The sequence below is a fragment of the Tinamus guttatus genome, unplaced genomic scaffold, assembly GCF_059628265.1.
Source record: "Tinamus guttatus ecotype Peru unplaced genomic scaffold, ASM5962826v1 Tinamus_guttatus_pri_ptg000618c, whole genome shotgun sequence".
NCBI classification, from domain to species: domain Eukaryota; kingdom Metazoa; phylum Chordata; class Aves; order Tinamiformes; family Tinamidae; genus Tinamus; species Tinamus guttatus.
The window spans coordinates 185,855-203,193 of NW_028289152.1; the positions used below are offsets into that span (position 1 = coordinate 185,855).

General features: G+C 47.0%; 1 protein-coding gene across 1 annotated transcript in view; it reads left to right on the forward strand.

The window, feature by feature from the left end:
* Window positions 1-2,748: 2,748 nt before the first annotated feature.
* LOC148592320 (olfactory receptor 6M1-like) overlaps window positions 2,749-17,339 on the forward strand; it is a 48,082-nt gene continuing 33,491 nt past the window's right edge. The window contains exons 1-2 of the mRNA XM_088535156.1: window positions 2,749-3,676; window positions 6,628-6,689. Coding sequence (XP_088391282.1) covers window positions 2,749-3,676; window positions 6,628-6,689 — 990 coding nt within the window. The remainder of the gene's footprint in view (window positions 3,677-6,627; window positions 6,690-17,339) is intronic.

Genomic DNA, 17,339 nt, shown 5'->3' on the forward strand with positions numbered 1-17,339 from the left:
CATGGCACTGTTGCCAGGGCACATGTTCACTTCCGGTCCATCTGGATCTTCCACTGAGCCTTCCCCACAGAGCTGCTCCCAGCCAGGTATCCATAGCCTGGATCACAGCAGGGGGCTGTTCCTTCCAAGGGCAGGAGTTTGCATTTGTCCCTGTTTGAACTCATATGGATTCTGTTGGCCCATTCCTCCAGCCTGTCAAGGTCCCTTTGGATAGCATCTATGCCCTCAAACTTACCTTCAATCCCCTCTCCTCAAAGACATTTGCCAACATGATGGCAGCACTCTATCACCTCTGATATGATAAAATTAAGAGGACCATCCAGACCAAAACTAAGAGAACCATTCAGACCATGACATCCTAACACTGATACAAAACAATTGTTGGACGTCATGTCAAATCCCTTCTTCAAGTAAAGAGAAAATGACTTACAGTGCTTGATCTCCTCCACAAATCTAGTCTTTGCATCATGTAAGACACACAGGTCCAGCAGGCAGGAAGGCCAGATGGGTAGGATGTAACCTCGGTCACTCAACGCTGCCTGTTCCTCCTTTATTTGTCCAGAAATATCTTCCAGGAGAACTCCAAGAATTTCCTAAGCACCACATTGAGCTTAATTGACCGTTAGTTTGCACATCATCCTTATGGTCATTTTTGACGGTGGGTGCAAATTTTGCTTTCCTCCCATCATCTCAGTTCTCCCCTAATCTCCAAGCATTATAAAGACAATAGACATAGATGAGAGATGCCTTGAAAGGGTGTTGGACACGTCTCCTAGCACCTTCTGATGTAGTGTTTTTAGCCTCCTCTTTGCCGCACTAAAAAAGATCTGATGCCCCAATATTGCCTCAATGGAGTTTTGCAGTCGGCACCTTACAATTTCCTGCTGGATTCTCCAAAGTTTCCCTCATCCCTCCTGGTCTGGAGGCCCATAACTGGGATCAGTATTCAAAATGTTGCCTTGCCATCTGTGAGTCTGAGGCAGTAGCAACTCCCCTTGACGTGCTGCCCACCGTCTTTCTCCAGGCCTCTGTCTGGAATAGGACCCCTCAGAGGGAAAAGATGAGCACATGGCCAAGTAAGTGTCCCAGGATGCACTCCAGTTGTATTGGCTGTTGTCACATAGGAGAGTTCTGTGAGACCTCCCCAACAAATTCACACTCTCAAATGTCCCTAGAGGCTGTCATGCAGCAAGCTCGGACATACAGCCTCAGCCTTAACAGCATCAAGCCAGAGCCTTTTTCCTATTGATGAGGGTAGCACAACAAAGATACATACAAAAAAAATATTTTGTTTGTGTCCAAGAGCACAAGAGGACTGCCCAGGAGAGCACCATATGCCACTAAGGATATCTCCTTCTAGTGTTCATCAGAGTGAATGTGAAAAGTGTCAACATACGAGTCCTTAGCTAGCCCCATTCTAGCCTCTAATAGATAGACCATATCTTGGAAAAGCCCATGGTGGGATCCTTCCATATTAGCTCCATTAGGTGAGCTGATTCTCCTCATTACTATGGTCTCTCTGAAAGACAAGACCCTTGAAGCGATTGTTTTTTCATTAGAAATACTGGGCAATGCTGTTGTTCTCTACAAAGAAGAAAGGTTTTCTACTTTTGCAAACTTCTGGTGAGACTTGTCTGCCTGAATCCCCTGAGTCAGAAATTGCCAGCTTTCAAGGTTCAAATGTTTCTAAGGGAGCCAATTATCATCTCTATGTCATTTCTAAGACTGTCTATCAGGTATAATTGGCTCACTCTGAAATGTGCTGTCTTCACTAAAAATAAATAATTAATTAAAAAAGAAAATAAAAACACACGTAAGAAGAAGACTTCCGTCTTCCTCCTGAACTTTATCTTCTGGACAACATGCTTTGGGTGGTTTCAAAGTTATAAACTGCTTCAGTTTTCTCAAGATGACTAGGTTCGCTCCCGTAGGATTTAGCAGCTAGAGCTTGCACAATCTACAGAATGTGTGTTTCAGTTCTCATGCTATGGTGTTCAGATTATCAGAGCCCACATATAACAGCTTTGCTTATACCATCAGCAGGGCTGAAAAATGTGTTTTACTCTAATACTCTGAGTCTTGTGGCTTACTATATCATGGGATTGCTCCTTTGTATTTGTCCTTCTCTGGGCCATGCTGTAACTCTGTCAGAAAGTGAGTTCCTCTGCTGTTATGATATAAACTGGGAATGTAGGATGCATCCACTTCTATTCTGTATCTCTCCACAATTTGCTGGAACAGAAGAATGCTGCAACTCCACAGGTTCCTGAAACTGCAGAGCTCTTTGGGAACTTGGACACAGATAGCTTCAGCAAGTTATCAAATGTAAATATATGGGGTGTTCTTTGTGCAGAAGGTAAGTGCAAAAGCACAAGCATAAGAGGAGAATATATTCCTTGCAGCTGTTTTTGCTGCTTTGTGCATGCATGACCTGCAAATAGGGAAGTTGGAAATGTAGCATGAAAAGAGTGCATTGCATATTGTGATTTAATGGCAATTTTGACTGGGTGTTACAGAGGTGGAAGGACCTTGGCAGCAAAGACCTGCATCTTACATCTATCTATCTCTCCCCCCGCCCCACCTTTTTTTTTTGAAGGAAAGAACAATAAAAAATATTTGTGGAATGGGGAGGAATGGAGAAATGGAGATGTAAGTAGTGAGGAAAGATATTTTTTTGAATGAATGAATTAAATATTCAAAGAAACTGTATTGCTCTGTTCCTCTCACCATGACAGAAAGCACATTTGGATGGGGAATGTCACGCCTGTGACTGAGTTTGTTCTCGTGGGATTTCCAAACCGCTATGAAGTGGAGATCATCTTCTTTGTGGTGTTCGTGCTCGCTTATTTAGTGACTGTCTTGGGAAATGCTCTTGTCATTGTACTGGTCTATACAGACTGCCATCTCCATTCTCCCATGTATTACTTCCTCAGCAATTTGTCCTTGATTGAAATGTCCATGACTTCCTCTGTTGTTCCAAAAATGCTGGCAAACTTCCTGTCAGAGAAGAAGACCATCTCCTTTGCTGGCTGCTTTAGCCAATTCTACTTTTATTTCTCCTTGGCTGCAACAGAGTTCATCCTCTTTGCCATCATGTCCTATGACCGCTACGTGGCAATATGCCACCCCCTGAGATATCCCACCATCATGATGGAAAGGATGTGTGGCCAGCTTCTTCTGGGCGCGTGGGTGGGTGGTGTGGTCTTGATCTTGCCATTAGTGGTCCTGAAAGCCAAGCTGCCATACTGTGGTCCCAACATCATTGACCACTACTTCTGTGACAGTGCACCTCTCCTGCACCTCGCTTGCGCGGACATCTGGGTTGCTGAGCTGAGGGGTTTTGTGGTGTCCATTCTCCTGCTCCTCGGCTCCTTGGCACTGACTGTGTTCTCCTACACCTGGATCATTTTGACCATAGTCTGTATCCCATCTGCCCAGGGCAGGCAGAAAACCTCTGCCACTTGTGCTTCTCATTTCACTGTTGTTTCCCTGGGTTTTGGCATCTCCATCTTCATCTGTGTCAGGCCTTCCCACGTGAACCCTGGACACCTCAACAAAATCCTCTCTGTTCTCTCCAGCATTGTGACTCCTCTTTTAAATCCCTTCATATTCAGCCTAAGGAATCAGCAAATGAAAGAAGCCTGGAAAAATGCTTGGCACCATTGCCTGGGGATTGGTGAGGAGGCCAGAAAGCCATGAGAATCATCGTGGCTTGTAGGAAGTCAATCCTTGACAAATCTCAACAGGATCTCAGCATTCATGGTGTCTTCTGTCAGAATGTGGCCCATTACAGCCAATGTTGAGGAATAGCATGTCTCAAAGGTCAGCTTCACAGCAGCACTGTTGTGTCAGGCCCCACCAACATTCTCCTGCACTTCAGGCAGTGATGGAGGTCTGTGTGGTGCTATGTGGTTGTTGGGCACAAAACAGTCTCCTAATCAGAACAAAAGGCTTTAAGACTGAAAGGAACAGAAAGACTACTCAAAATGGAGTGGTAAAGTGAAAAGAAATGGCTGTCAATTTTTTATTACTAGTTTTACTAAATTTTCATCATATAATCATGTTTTCAGATGAAGTTTTCAAGTTTCAAATAAAGTGTTCTGCTGGAGAGTAACATCAGTTAATGCTTCTTCTTTGAAGTACAAGCTATAGCTGATAGCAATAAAATGGGAGGCTCTCAAAAATTAGATGCAGAAAGAGAAGAAATGCTGAGGAGTGCCAGAAAGAGAGGGGGAAACTGAACAGTGAGATGGAAGAATTCAAAATCAGATCTGTGCCTGTAATAGAAAGATTCTCTTTTAAGGAAAGGATGGGAACAATGAGTAAAAATTCCAGTCTTCCTACTCATTCGTATGCATAGGTGGGTAGATAAAGAATCAGATGCTGACCACTTTCCCCTCCTAAAACCCTATTTTTATCTTTGAGATTTGGCATTGCTAGAGCTCCAAAAATAAACATAAAAGAAAAAAAAAAGAAAGATAAAAAAAAAGGAAGTATGCCAGGAAAACAAACAAAGAACTATTAAAACTTTATGTGTTTGTGAATTCAAGTCTTCTCTTAGGAAGACCATCCTGTGGTTTTCACTTGGATAATGTGAATGCTTTTGTAAGCGTATTTCCTAAGCAGCTGTTCTGGTCTGTGATTCATCAGAGTTTAAGGCTATCTGTTACATATCAGTCACTCGACTAGAAATGATGTTGGATTTTCTGGCAGAAGTTGGCAAGTTCTCCTTCCTTGACTGTGCTGCCCAGGTGCATTTTGTGGTTTTACTGAGCAACATCAAAAGCCTTCTCCTGGCTGCCATGTCCTGGGCTCGCTGTGTGGCCAAAAATGACTCCCTGCATCATTTTCTCATCATGAGGAGAGGTCTCTGTGTCAGTCTGGTGCTCAAGCCATGGCTGAGTGTCCTACCAAAGCAGGCAGTCAGACCTATCAGGTGTTCCCTTTGACTTCCTTGCATCCCATATGTGCCAAATGGGCTCAGGATTCAGCAATCCAAGGACAAAAAGTAGACTTAATAACAATGATGCCCTTAATTAACACAACATAGATACAAGTACAAACGAATATGAATTGGTTAGTACATGTGAATACGAAAAAGTTACTGACTGAATAATACTTGCCAGCAGAATTACGAGACCATGCATCTCTCCAAGGTAGCAGTCTGGAGGGGCTGGCAGGCTCTCAATCATAGCGGGCGTCCCCGCAGGAGACAACATTGGCCTCAATATTGGGAGTCTCCATCCCCCAAATCTGCTCTTCGTATTTTATCCCCTGGGGCGTCCGGTCACGTAGGGCCAGTACGTGCCAGAAGACCACCCAGGGGTGGGTAAATCTCCCTCTTTGTGTTATATCATCTTTCTAGGACTGCGCCTGCGGAAACTCCAGAGCGGGGGATCTCATCCCTCAATTTGGTGATCTCGCTTCCCTTTTCCTTCTCGTTCTCACAGTGACTTTGGCCTTCATACTTCCTTAGACAGCAGTTTGTAGTCAGGCTGACTGCAAACCACCCTGAACAGCTCAGTGGGCTGGTGGGCTCAGTGGTTAGCGCTCCCTCCCGTGGTGGCAGCAGCCACCTGCACTATGCAGCTGTGGGGTGAGTGTGGCGTGATGCTCGTTGTCCTCCCTGGCAGACAGGTTTTGCGCGCGCAGCCATGGCCATGTGCGCGCAGTTGCAGTGCCCGACTAAGCCAAGACCCACAGTGAAAGGAGGATTCATCCTTGTTTCACAGTCTGTGTAGCGCAAGGGCAGCCCCTCAGCACCCCATGCAGTCCCTCTCCACCGCAGGGCCAGCCCTGGCTTGGACTGCGGCGAGGAGGGCCAGACCCCTCTGTGACATGGGCTGTGCTCACAGGGGACATCCCGTGTCACAGGCACAGCAGTCAGAGCGCACGCTCCGACCTTTCCTCACACGTCGCGACGAGCCTGGGAGATCCCACACGCTGGGACTGCTCTCGGCTCTGCTCTGCTGCGAGGAGCCCACGACCCTGAGCGGGAACCAGCAAGGGGTGGCCAGAGTAGCAGAGGGCTGAGGTGACGTGTACAGGAGGAGCAGGAGAGGAGCTGTTTCCTCATCACCTCCTGTTTGCTCTTCATCCAGAGCAAAGAAAGTAGGATGGAGCTCTGGGACCCTGGCCACGGCAGGTCCCGTGGGCAGCCATTGCCAGTGCTGCCAGCACAGGGTAAGGCCTCTGGGAGCTCTATCTCGGGATGTCTCACAGAGATCATGAACTGTGAACATGGCTGTGGAAAGCCTGGGGCTGGAGGAGCGTGGCTGGGGCTGGAACTGCTGCCAGAGCCCAGGCTCATGGTCCCCTCTGTCTCACTTGGCAGTGTGGCTGCCAGGACTCCTGGCTCCCAACCCTCATGCTATCCCCACTGTCCCGGGACACCCCACTCAGGATTCCCTGCCACAGGGGTCTACCTGTGAGAAGGAGAAGGTCTACCTGAGCTGCCAGGCCTCCCCATTAATGCCATCTCGATCTCAGCTGCTGAGACCCTCTCAGGGTTGGACTCAGTTTGCTCATTGAGTACGACTGCAGGCGTCACCTCCTTGGTTAACCATGTGCTGCACGTTTGTGAGCGGGGCCACACAGAGCCTGATGTGTCTACCAATTCTTTTCCAGAGACCCTTGCTATCTGGGAAGGAGTCTCCGAGTACATTCGAGATCAGCTGATGCTGAACAAGGTGGGTCTGCTATCCTGCATCTCCCCAGAAGCCCTTCTTCTGCATTGGAGGTATTTGAGGGATGAGTTCTCTACGTTTCCTAGCATTTTTTGAGAGCATGGAGAAGAAGGGGAATGAAAACACCTCAAGTGCTCTTCTAAAGACATTCTCCAAGGGTTCTCCAAGGCTTTCCCCACTCCTCCATTCATCCCCTTTACACAGCAGAATTGAGCAGGACACTAAGCTCCATCCTCATGCAGCTGACCAGTCAGAAGCCTCTTCACCTAGCACTCAAATAATGCTTTTCTTCCTTCCTCTTTGCAGGGAGTCAGAGTTATTCGGCTTGGCACCTTTGGTGTGGTGACTGAGCAAGTTCCTGTTAGGAAATACGGCCTCGTGACTGTTCACAGACCCGTGTTCCATCTTTCAAAGAGCATTGCGGAGGTACACAGCCACACCTATGATAAGGCCTATGCTCCTGGTAAGAGGACATGCTGAAACTTGGGCTTCCCTTTTTTGGGGACATCTTTGAGCAGGGCATAAATTCCATTCAGCAGTGACTGTTAGAGCTCCAGACTTCCATCACCACGTTCTCCAAACAGCTTCCATTTGTAGCTCTCAGGACCTCAGAATGGCGATTACCATTCTACTACCTCTCTCCCTGAGCTCATTTTAGCTGACATTCTGTAAAGGCAAATAGCAGCATTCATGCTGCTTTTCCCCTTCCCCTTGCACCTTGTAGTAGGCCAAAGTCAGCTTTACAGAGCCCTCAAATAGAGAATGGGACACCAGTGAGTGTTTTTTTTTCCTTCTTTCTATCATCCATGTGACATGGGCCCATGAAATCTTTCTCAATGTGGAAAGGACAGAGTTTGGCCCAAGTCCTGTGACCTGGCACCCATTAAGGCAACTTGCTCCCTTCCTCCTCTCCTTGTCCTGCCATCGAGCCTCACATTCGTAGGAGATGATTGTATCCATTTCTTTCCTACTCTGTAGTAGGGGAGAAGGCATTGCTGTCCACTTGGCACATCTGCTTGCAGAGTGCTTTGAGCATCTTCCCGCATGATTTTTCCCAGAAAGTGCAAGAAGTTCTTGAGCAGCTGCTTGCTTGAAGACCACAAAGCTGTTGGTGCTGTGTTTCAGTGTGCTCTGCTAGTGACTTTGTTTCTTTTGGTCTGCTTCCTAGGTCATAAGCTTTGTGAGCCCCTGAAATTTGCTCACATAGCCGCATACGTCCTTCTTCCCCGTGAAACGGTGGAGGCTGGCATAAAGGAGACCCTGCGTCTTTTCCGCCGCTGCATCAAGAGTGGGAAGAATGTTGTGTTTGTACTCAAGAACATTGGCATGCTTATAATTGAAGGAGCAGATGTGAAAATGCGATTTTACAAAGAGTTCCTGGAAAGACTTAATGGGACCGACCAGGTGCTCACGGCTCTTCTTGCGGTAAGTTCTGCATTTCTCCAGCGCTCCCCGTTACCTTTTTGCATTCCCAAGGGAATGCAAGTCTACTGGCCTGCCATAAACTGTGGAAGGACATGGACAGTCCTGGCTGAGAGGAATGCCAGCTACCCGGACAGTTTGACTTGGGCATTCAGAGGACTTGGCAATGAAGTTGAACCTGTGCAGAAGTGTACTGGGTCCACTCAAGATTCATACAACCCAGGAGCCAATTTCAACAATCTCAGGAAAAAAGGCCAAGACAACAGGAGGCTTTGTGGGTTTTTTTTTGTCCCACCAGACTTTGCTCCTTGCAAAAAGCCTTGCTTTCATGCCCCTTTTTGTGAGGATGTCCTCGGAAACTATTTTTCTCTAGAACATGTCTGGTATGGTAAGGCAGCAAGCTCAGTTGATTCCCCTTAAGCTGTTGAAAACAATTGCTCTGGCCCCCTCTGGAAGCTCAGTCTGATCTCCTCATGGGATAAAGTTGCCAGGGCAAATGGAGATGTCAGACCTCTCTGTCAACTTTGTGTTGACCTCATTCCCCTCTCTTTGACGTTGGAGGGCCTGAGTGTGTCTGGGATAAACTCACAATATTGGATTCTCATGGTCCTCTTGCTCTGTAGCATTCCTAGTTCAGTGTCTAAATCAGTGATGGGTGTTTACCCCACTCTCTGGGCAGGAAGCAGAGGCACAGAACGAGCAAGGCCCAGAGGGAGAGAATGTTGGGAGAGACTGTGGGGTTAACCCCACATCTGACCCCTTCTTCATCAGCTGAGGAGGCATCAGGTCTAGACAGCAGGAAAAACACAGTGGCCCACTTACTGAAATGCCTTCTCATGTGCTTGCCTCCCTTGATTGCTGCATTTGGAAAGACCTAAGCTAACTGACTCTCTGAATGCTGAGTCTTGCAAGAGGCCTGAGCATGTTCCTCCCCCTTCTCCTTTTTTTCTCTCCACTTGTTATGGTGCATAACTGAGGGGCTGCTGATGGGAATAGAACAATTTAAAGTTTCAAAAGCAGCTTCTTCTCTAAGCAGTAGAAGAGTTTGTTTCCCCTGTGAGCACTTAGCTAATTTTCTTGGTACCATGTCCCAGATGTCTGTCTCGTTTGCAGATGCCGCAGATGAGGAATTCGGTGCTGTCGGGCTCTGAAACTGCTCTTTCGCAGACCCGCTCTGGTCATGTCATTGTCTTTCCCGAGTGAGTATGTTTCCTTCTTAGCCCTTGGCTGGCCAAGCAAGCAGCTGCTCATGGCATGTTTTGTAACCTTGTGTTTCCAAGCCTTGTGAAGGCTACTCAGAAAGCCATTCATGAGCAACCCTTTCAAATGTGCATCAAAGTAGAGGTTCCTGGCAGTTGCTACCTTGGGACATTTTCATGTCTTCTGTTCTTCTGTGACATCTGCATGAATGAAATGCTTCACAATGGTGTATTCAAATATTCACTTGAGTCATCTCTTTCTTTTCGTTTTTTTTTTTTTTTTTTTTTTTTTTTTGGCGGAGGGGCAGAGACCTATGTAGGCAAAAGTAAAGCCTGTACCTAGTCAAGTAAAAAGCTTTCTCCTGGCTCCCGTGGTGCTAAGTGTTTTGTTCCATTACGTATCTGGGAGATACAGGTTCTTTTTTACACATGCATGGAGATGTTCTTGGAAAGGCTTGCAAGTGATCTGGAGGGTGAGACAGCAATTAGAAAGGATGCTGGAAAGGAGTAGGAAAGAGGACTAAAGTGTTCTGCCTGAACAGGAGCAGGAACAGGAGATGGGTGATGATCCCAAAAGCACACAGGGGATTTGGGTTGAAATTGGCTTGGCAGTTTCACAGGAAGCACAGGGAAGAGTCAGAGAAGAAAGGTCATCCCCTCCAGGCGTTGGAGGTCTTCATGATGCCTCTCACCTTGCTGAGAGACTCCTCCAGCATCTGGCCTCTTCTGCCTATTGCGCTTTGAAAAAAGAGGGACTTCCCAGCACCTCCCAAATGCTCCTGTGTCCCCACTATTCACACCAGGTGCAAAGGAAGTGCAGTGCCCCCTCGCGTTTAGAGTGATGCCTTTTCTGCTTTCCAGGTACAAGCTGGAGAGTAGAGATCGAAATCCACCAGGCGCACCTGTAAAGGCCAGGCAGGAGGAGGAGAGAGGAGAGGCCAGCACTGTCCAAAATGGTAATGGAGCTGCTGCTTCTTGGTGGAGGCTTGTGCCTTCTCCTTCTGTGCTCCTGGGTAGGCCATCGGAACCCAAGTGACACTGTGATGGCTCAGGCAGCATGAGGCGCTAGATGTGACACTGCTACCCCAATAGGGCAAATCTCAAGTGAGTCCTGAGGGAACAAGAGCTCAGTGCAGCACAACACTCCCACCTGTATTAATATCTCCAAGTTCAACTTTCCTCCATTTCCACATCCTGGTCTCCTAAACATGCCTCATAAGCACCCACAAAACAGCTCATTTCTTTTGATTGTGTCAACAGAGGAACTCTAGGCATGTGAGATCAGTAGGCACATCCAAGGATCTGCTCCCTTGCCTTAAAGGACCGCCCTCACAGAGACTCTGTTAGGCCACCCATACATCCCAGCAGGTCTCCTTTTTCACAATAGGACAGACAGTGAGAAAAGCACTAGCCCAAGAAATGATGTTGTAAAGTACAAATGAAAAGACAGAGAGAAGGCAGTGTCCAGAATGGCCAAAGTCCAGCCAGGAATAAAGGCTTCAGAGGAATCAGCCTGACACCTCACAATTTGACCTCAGGCTGAGAAGAACTGCATAGCCTTCCTTTTCAAGAGCCCTCTGCAATGCTGTCCTGAAGGGTTTTCTTGTCTTCTGCCTACAGGAAATGTTCCTGCCAATCGTCTCCTCTTCAGATCAAGTGATCCACCACCCACAATTACTCTTATGAATATGCCAAGAGAACAGGGCATGAAATGTGAGAGAAAAGGAACTTATGGCAGGTGAGACACTTGGAGGAACGGATGAGGGTGACCCTGTAGCCGTGTGCTTGTGTGGGTAAGATGCTTCCTAGGTGCAACAGGTTCCAGGCAGGTCTAAGAGTTTTGGATCCCATGAAACAGCTGGGACTTTCAGACAGTGTTCAATATGTTTACCAGGCCGGGGGATCTGTATCCCTTAGAGGCTCCATCTGTAATGAAACCTGCTCTTCTCCTTGCTGCATCAAGAGAGAGCCTGTACCTGGGCATACAGAGCATTCCTGTGGGCACATCTTGCAGCTCTGGGGATTTCAGTGGGGAGTGATGTCTGTTCATGTGAACACAGTCAGTTGAGCCCACATCATTCATGGCAACAGCCAAGAGAACTGCCTTCAGCTGCAGAATCCTGTGAGGACAGGACGGAGAGCCAAGACCCTCTGTGCTCACAGCACCTCTCCATAATGTCTATTTCAGCATATTTCCAGCCATCCCCGGCACATCCTCCCAGAAGCCAAGAAAGGACAGGAGGAAGGGCCGTCCTGCAGCCATGCCCCCAGTTGAGACAGTTAACAATCGAGTGGAGAAGTGGGTGGAAGAGGTATGTGCTACTGACTAAGAAAATCCATATGCCTTGTGGATTTGTGGGAAAGCAAACTCACTTCTATGGGCAGTGAGTGTGAAAGATGCCTTCCTGAGGCTTCATTTGGCCATTGGCTGACATTGTCCTGGCTTTGCTATAAAGGGTGAAGGTCATACTATATGCAATACATATGTTATACAAATTGCAATACATATGCTACTACTGCATTGCCAGGAAAGACATGAAAAAGCCCTCTTTGGTTCTCGTGGGAAGGTACCTGCTAGGTCTTTGAGGGATAGGGCATGCACAGTTTTGCTTTAGCTCAGCTCATCAGTCACATCCAAAGGACAATGTGCGCATGTGCTGACCTGTTAGGATTACCTTAGGGGCATTAGAGGGTTGTGAAGAAGGTTCAAGTGAAGGGACAGAAGAGGGGGTGAGAAGTGATCTTCATGCACTGAAAAAGAACCCATGACAGTCCTAAGGTTTCTTATTTCTTTTCTGTGTCCCCACAGGCCTGGCAATATCACTTCAGAGTAAGAGGGAAAGGGACTCATGCCTTTCCTCCAATCTGAAGCCCTGGGACAATTTCCCTTTCCTTTGCCTTTTGCTGAAGAGACAAGGAAGGAAATTGACAGAAATGAGAGAGAAGCACCCTTTTGAGAAACTCCTTGGAATAAACACCACTATTTCCTGAGACATGTTTTCCAGAAATATCCGTTAGTGGTTGAGCTGCTAAAAAACCGTTTTGTGGAGAGGGATTTGGGAGTCCTGGTGGACAACAAGGTAACCGTGAGGCAGCAATGATGCGCCCTCTTAGCCAAGAAGGCCAATGGGATCCTGGCCTGCATTCAGGAGTGTTGCCAGCAGGTTGAGGGAACTCATCCTTCCCCTCTTCTCAGCTCTGGCGAGGCCAAACTTGGAGTACTGTGTACAGTTCTGGAGACCCTGGTACAAAAGGAATGTGGAGCTTCTAGAGGGGGTCCAGCGTAGAACAGTGAACATGATTAAGGGACTTTGGCCTCTATCATATGAGGAAAGACTAAGTAATCTGCGCCTCTTTAGCCTGGAGAAGAGAAGACTGAGAGGGGATTGTGAAAATGTTGCAGTTTGAAAGCCGTAGTGGTAGTGGTGGTGGGGGGAAAAGGAGATATCAAATCAGTATCGGATTCACAAACAGTCTGTGGACCGTAGGTCCGATCGCCTTCCTAGGAGTGAATCGAGTTCCCAAATAGCATCATCACCTATAAGCTCGACTCTGGCAGTATCGGATTCACGAACAGTCTGCCAACTGTAGGTCTGATTGCCTCCCCCTAAACAAGTAGCCGAGTTCACAAACAGTATGATTTATTCAAATGCAACATTTACAAAACAGGTTTTGGATGTCAGTACAGGAAATTCTCTACTAGAGCGTGGGGTTTTAGCTAGCTCTGATGTACGAATGTGCAATCATCACTCACCCCAGAAGATGGGAGAGGGCTCTCAGTCTCGAGTCTCCTCAGGCGGTGTCCTGACGCAAGGGGAGGAAAGGAGGATCAGCGCATCGACTGATCCAGAATTTATGATGGATTCTTCCCTCTCACTTCTTAGTCTCCTCAGGCAGCATCCCAGCGTGAGGGGAGGGAATGGGGGATCAGCCTGTCAACTGACCCAGGAGTTAGGATGGTTTCTTCCCCCCCAGACTTTTCATACTTAGTTCACCTTTTATACTTTTCTTTACATTCAGGTGGAGCTTGAGTGACTAGACTCATACTTAATATTGTTATTGATTGATGAAAAAGTTTCTCGCTTTCATTTAAAGGTACAGTCAACCGCAAATCTAGAGCGCATGATCAGTGAGGGGTGGTTGTACCTCGGAGGCGGGTAATTTTTGAGATGGAGGTGTGGTTTTCACATTATAATGACCAAAGTTCCAGCAAAGTTCATATGAAAGGAGTGATTTGCCACCTTTGCTGGCTCAGCACCGGACATGTTATCGTATATCTCCCATTAGACAGCCACTGTGTGTCTTATCAGCAGCCCAGCACAGGGTGTGCAACAGAGTTTGGCCGCGGTGTCTTCACTCCGCTCCATCCTCTGTTACTCCCCTTTGCAGTGGCGAGGAGGGCAGATCGTGTTGTCTAGGGAACCGTGGAGGAGCAGAGCCCCTGTGCACCAGCCATCCTGGAAGTGGCAACTGTGTATCACCCCAAGCAGGCCTCTGTAATGCCAAAACTTCGATTAGGCCCTAGTTTTCCTTTCAGTTCCTGCTTTTGAACAATTCTTCCACAGGAATGTACCATGAAGTGAATCCTTTCACATCACATTTCTGGGCACATGTAGAGGCAGAGTCCACATGGTTTTCCCAGGGCACGTTGTGCCTCACCAACTTTATTGCCTTCTCTGATTAAATAGCTGCATTTGTAGATGGAGAGGAGCAAACATTTTTTATCCATAATTTAGCAAAGGGTTTGACATCGTCTCCTACCATAGTTTTGCATGCAACTTAGGGATTTACCATCTAGAGGGTTATGCAACCTCATGCATAGAAAGCTGCTTGGATGGTAAGGCTCAGAGGGCAGTGATGAACGGATAACCCTCTTGGGGAGCCCAGAGAGAAATGGAGCAAGAGCGATGACTTCAGGAACCTGACCCTTTTATAATCTGTATTAGTGACACAGAGGAGACAGCACTTGCCATGTTGTGCCTGTGGTGGTCCAGGTCTCTCTGAGGGATCTCTGTGATGATGCCCTGGCTTTGTGTTTCAAGGAGAAACAAGTGAGGACAGAGAGACATGAGTAGATGTAGGGAGGTCCATGGGTGAGAGTAAGGTGACAAAGCAGTTTGGTTGTCTGCTGTTATCGGGGAAACAGGCATAGGCATGGGACACCACAGGACAGCTTGTGGTGGAGATTGCTATGGGCACTGCCAAAGCTGCAAGGACCCAACAGAACTTTCTTTGTCCTCTTGGCTATGGCTGCTGTCTCTGTCACTGAGGTCTTAAAGAAGATGCTGCTTCCTTAAACTCATTAATGCTCCAAGAAGCTTTTGGGTTTTCTTCTGACTTCAGCTTCTTGAGGGCTTTGTTCAATCTCCTCTCAGGATGCGAGGTTCATGGACTCAGCACTAAATACACCCAAGGGCTCATTAAAGTGCAACAAAGCTCTAAGGACCCATGACTCTCCTATTTTTCTTCAGTTCTCCAATTCTTGATGGCTACTTGGAGAGTTTTCAGCAGTGTATAGACCAGAGGAACATACCAGTGAGCACCTGAAAAGAAGGATACCTGCTTTTTAAGCTCTCTTTATTTTTCTTACGGAATAAAGGATATCTCCAATTCATGTTGACCCACAGGGTCTTGTAATGAAATCTGGACATGTAGGAAAAGCAGTATGTTCAGTATGAGGATTAGTGGACAAACTTTCTCCTCACATCCCAACATTCCATTTCTCTAATCAGCCACTGGGGCTTGCATCTCTCCTGTTAAAATATAACTTTTTCTGTTCAAGTCTGTACCTGAATGTTACAGCTCCTCTACACCAATTCCCACCTGCTTTCCTTAGACAACTAGTTGCAGACACAGGAAGTTTGCTTCTTAACTACAAATATAAAAAGAAACTGTACATTTGATAAAGAAATAAAATACATTCCTCAACTGTATGTTACGTCCAGACTGCCTCCAGTGAGGAATAACCTTCCTCCACAAGGAATTCCCTTCCTAGAAATATTTGTGAGAAACAGGAAAGGAGAGCCAACTATGGAGTTGACTAAAGAAGCAAGGAGACTCTGGAGCACATTTCAAAATCCTTGAAGCTCCGAGCAGCAGCTAAAGGCTGAGAGAAATCTCAATGAAAGAAGAGAAAAGAAGGGAAAGGGAATGCATTGGAAAGTGCATATACTTAGAGAGTGTGATGCAGTGGGAATTTTAGAAACGATCAGTGTACTCAGGACATTGAAAATATGTGATTATAGAGATTACATCCACAGTTTAAAAGACATAGCAGTGGTAACACAAGTTGAAGGGTGAATCAATATGCTTCTCTCCTGAAATTCATTGGCTAGCTGAAAACTTCCACTATTTCAGCATGGGACACCAATGACATTAGGACTACTAAACCCTTTTAGCTGACAAAAGGGTGTTCGCTCAACATTTTTTCAACGTTGAAAACCACTCCTCAGCTTTTCAGGCAGAGCTCAAGTGTCTAACCACAAGCATCCTGTGACACTTGAAGAGCCTCTGTTGCATCTAAGGCACCTACTCGGGGCTGCCAAGTCTTGCAGAGGGCATGTGGGAGAGTAGAGCCCTCTAGGTGCAGGTGGAGGTTGGGCAAAGGAGTCCTGGGCCCCTACAATGACACCAGACATCCATGATCTTGTGACTGCATCTTATACCAGTTCTGATAATAACTTTCTTTTTCAAAACAAGAAAAAAGATCATACAAATCACAATAGTTTTCTCGTCCTCAAAGCCAGTATAGTAAAATAAAACAAAACTGAGAGTGGGAAAGGAACGCAAAGTTTTGTAAAAGCTGAAAAGTGTATCAAAATATGTTGTTTAATTAGATCATGTTCTCAATTTCTTTCTTTTTCTATTTTTATTGACATTTTCTAAATATTCCTGTTATAATCAAGACTGCATCTTTACAAAGTTATTGTGTGTCTCCTGCAAAGTTCAGTGTCCCTGCAAACACTCCCTCCCCAGGGCTGTCCATCCACTGATAACTGCACAGAATGGCTTGCATCCTGAGGGCCAGATCTTCTGGGTCAGGATGAGCAAGCAAAGAAATATGTGCTGGGTGTCACCCTCACACATGTGATGTCTTCTTGCAAAGGCCTGCCTTCTTCAGGCAACATGAAGAAGACACACGTTTGCAAGACCTTGTCCTCACAGGGACTTGGCCCCCCCTCTATATCTGCAGGAGGTGCAACACAGCAGGGCACAAGCCCTCCAGGAGGTGGACAGTAGAGGTGGTTCAGGTCAGTCTCTTCCCTTCGGTAACATTACGGTGACTTGTGAAAGATAAATCTCACATAGAAATCGAGATTGGCTTCACCCCTCACCCAGCAGAAAGGCCCAGTAGAAAGGAGAGCTCCTGGAGAGGGGAGAGGCAGAGGCAGGTCAAGGTGGCCTGGCTGGGAGATGTTTGCTGAGGTCAGCTCCATTGCAGCAGTCTGATTGGGCAGCAGGCAGGCAGGCACTGTGAGGTCATGAAGCGGATCAGAAAAGCTTCCCCATGGAGAGGAGAGCTCAAGGGGAGGGGAGAGGTGGGCTACAGCGACATGTTGGGGATGTTGACTGTGAGGTGAGTTCCTTCCATCAGCCAGATGGGCCCTTAGCATCTGGGAGCATTGTGAGGTGATCAAGAGCATCAGGCTCTGAATGGATTACAGAGGACTACAGGCAGATGGATTGTCAGAGTTCACTGAAACATCTTTTGACAGAGACTGCCATCATCAGCTGGACAGCAACCAATTGCCCAAGTAAAAGATGCCAAATAAAAAGTTCCCAAAAAAGTCCAGATTTTAAAATGACACTCTGTGCCTGAACATCTGTGAAGCAAGTGGATTCTTTGAACCACCCCCTTCCGCTTATAGAGCCAGCAACTCCTGTCATTAACTCTGACGGGAGCTTCAGAGCAGGCACATTGTTTCCCTCTGCCAAGAACAGACATTTGGCTCCAGAGGTGGAGGTCTGGTCTTGGGCTTGGCAAACACCTGGAGCGTCTGTCTGCATTTTGTCACTCTTTGCCCATGCATGG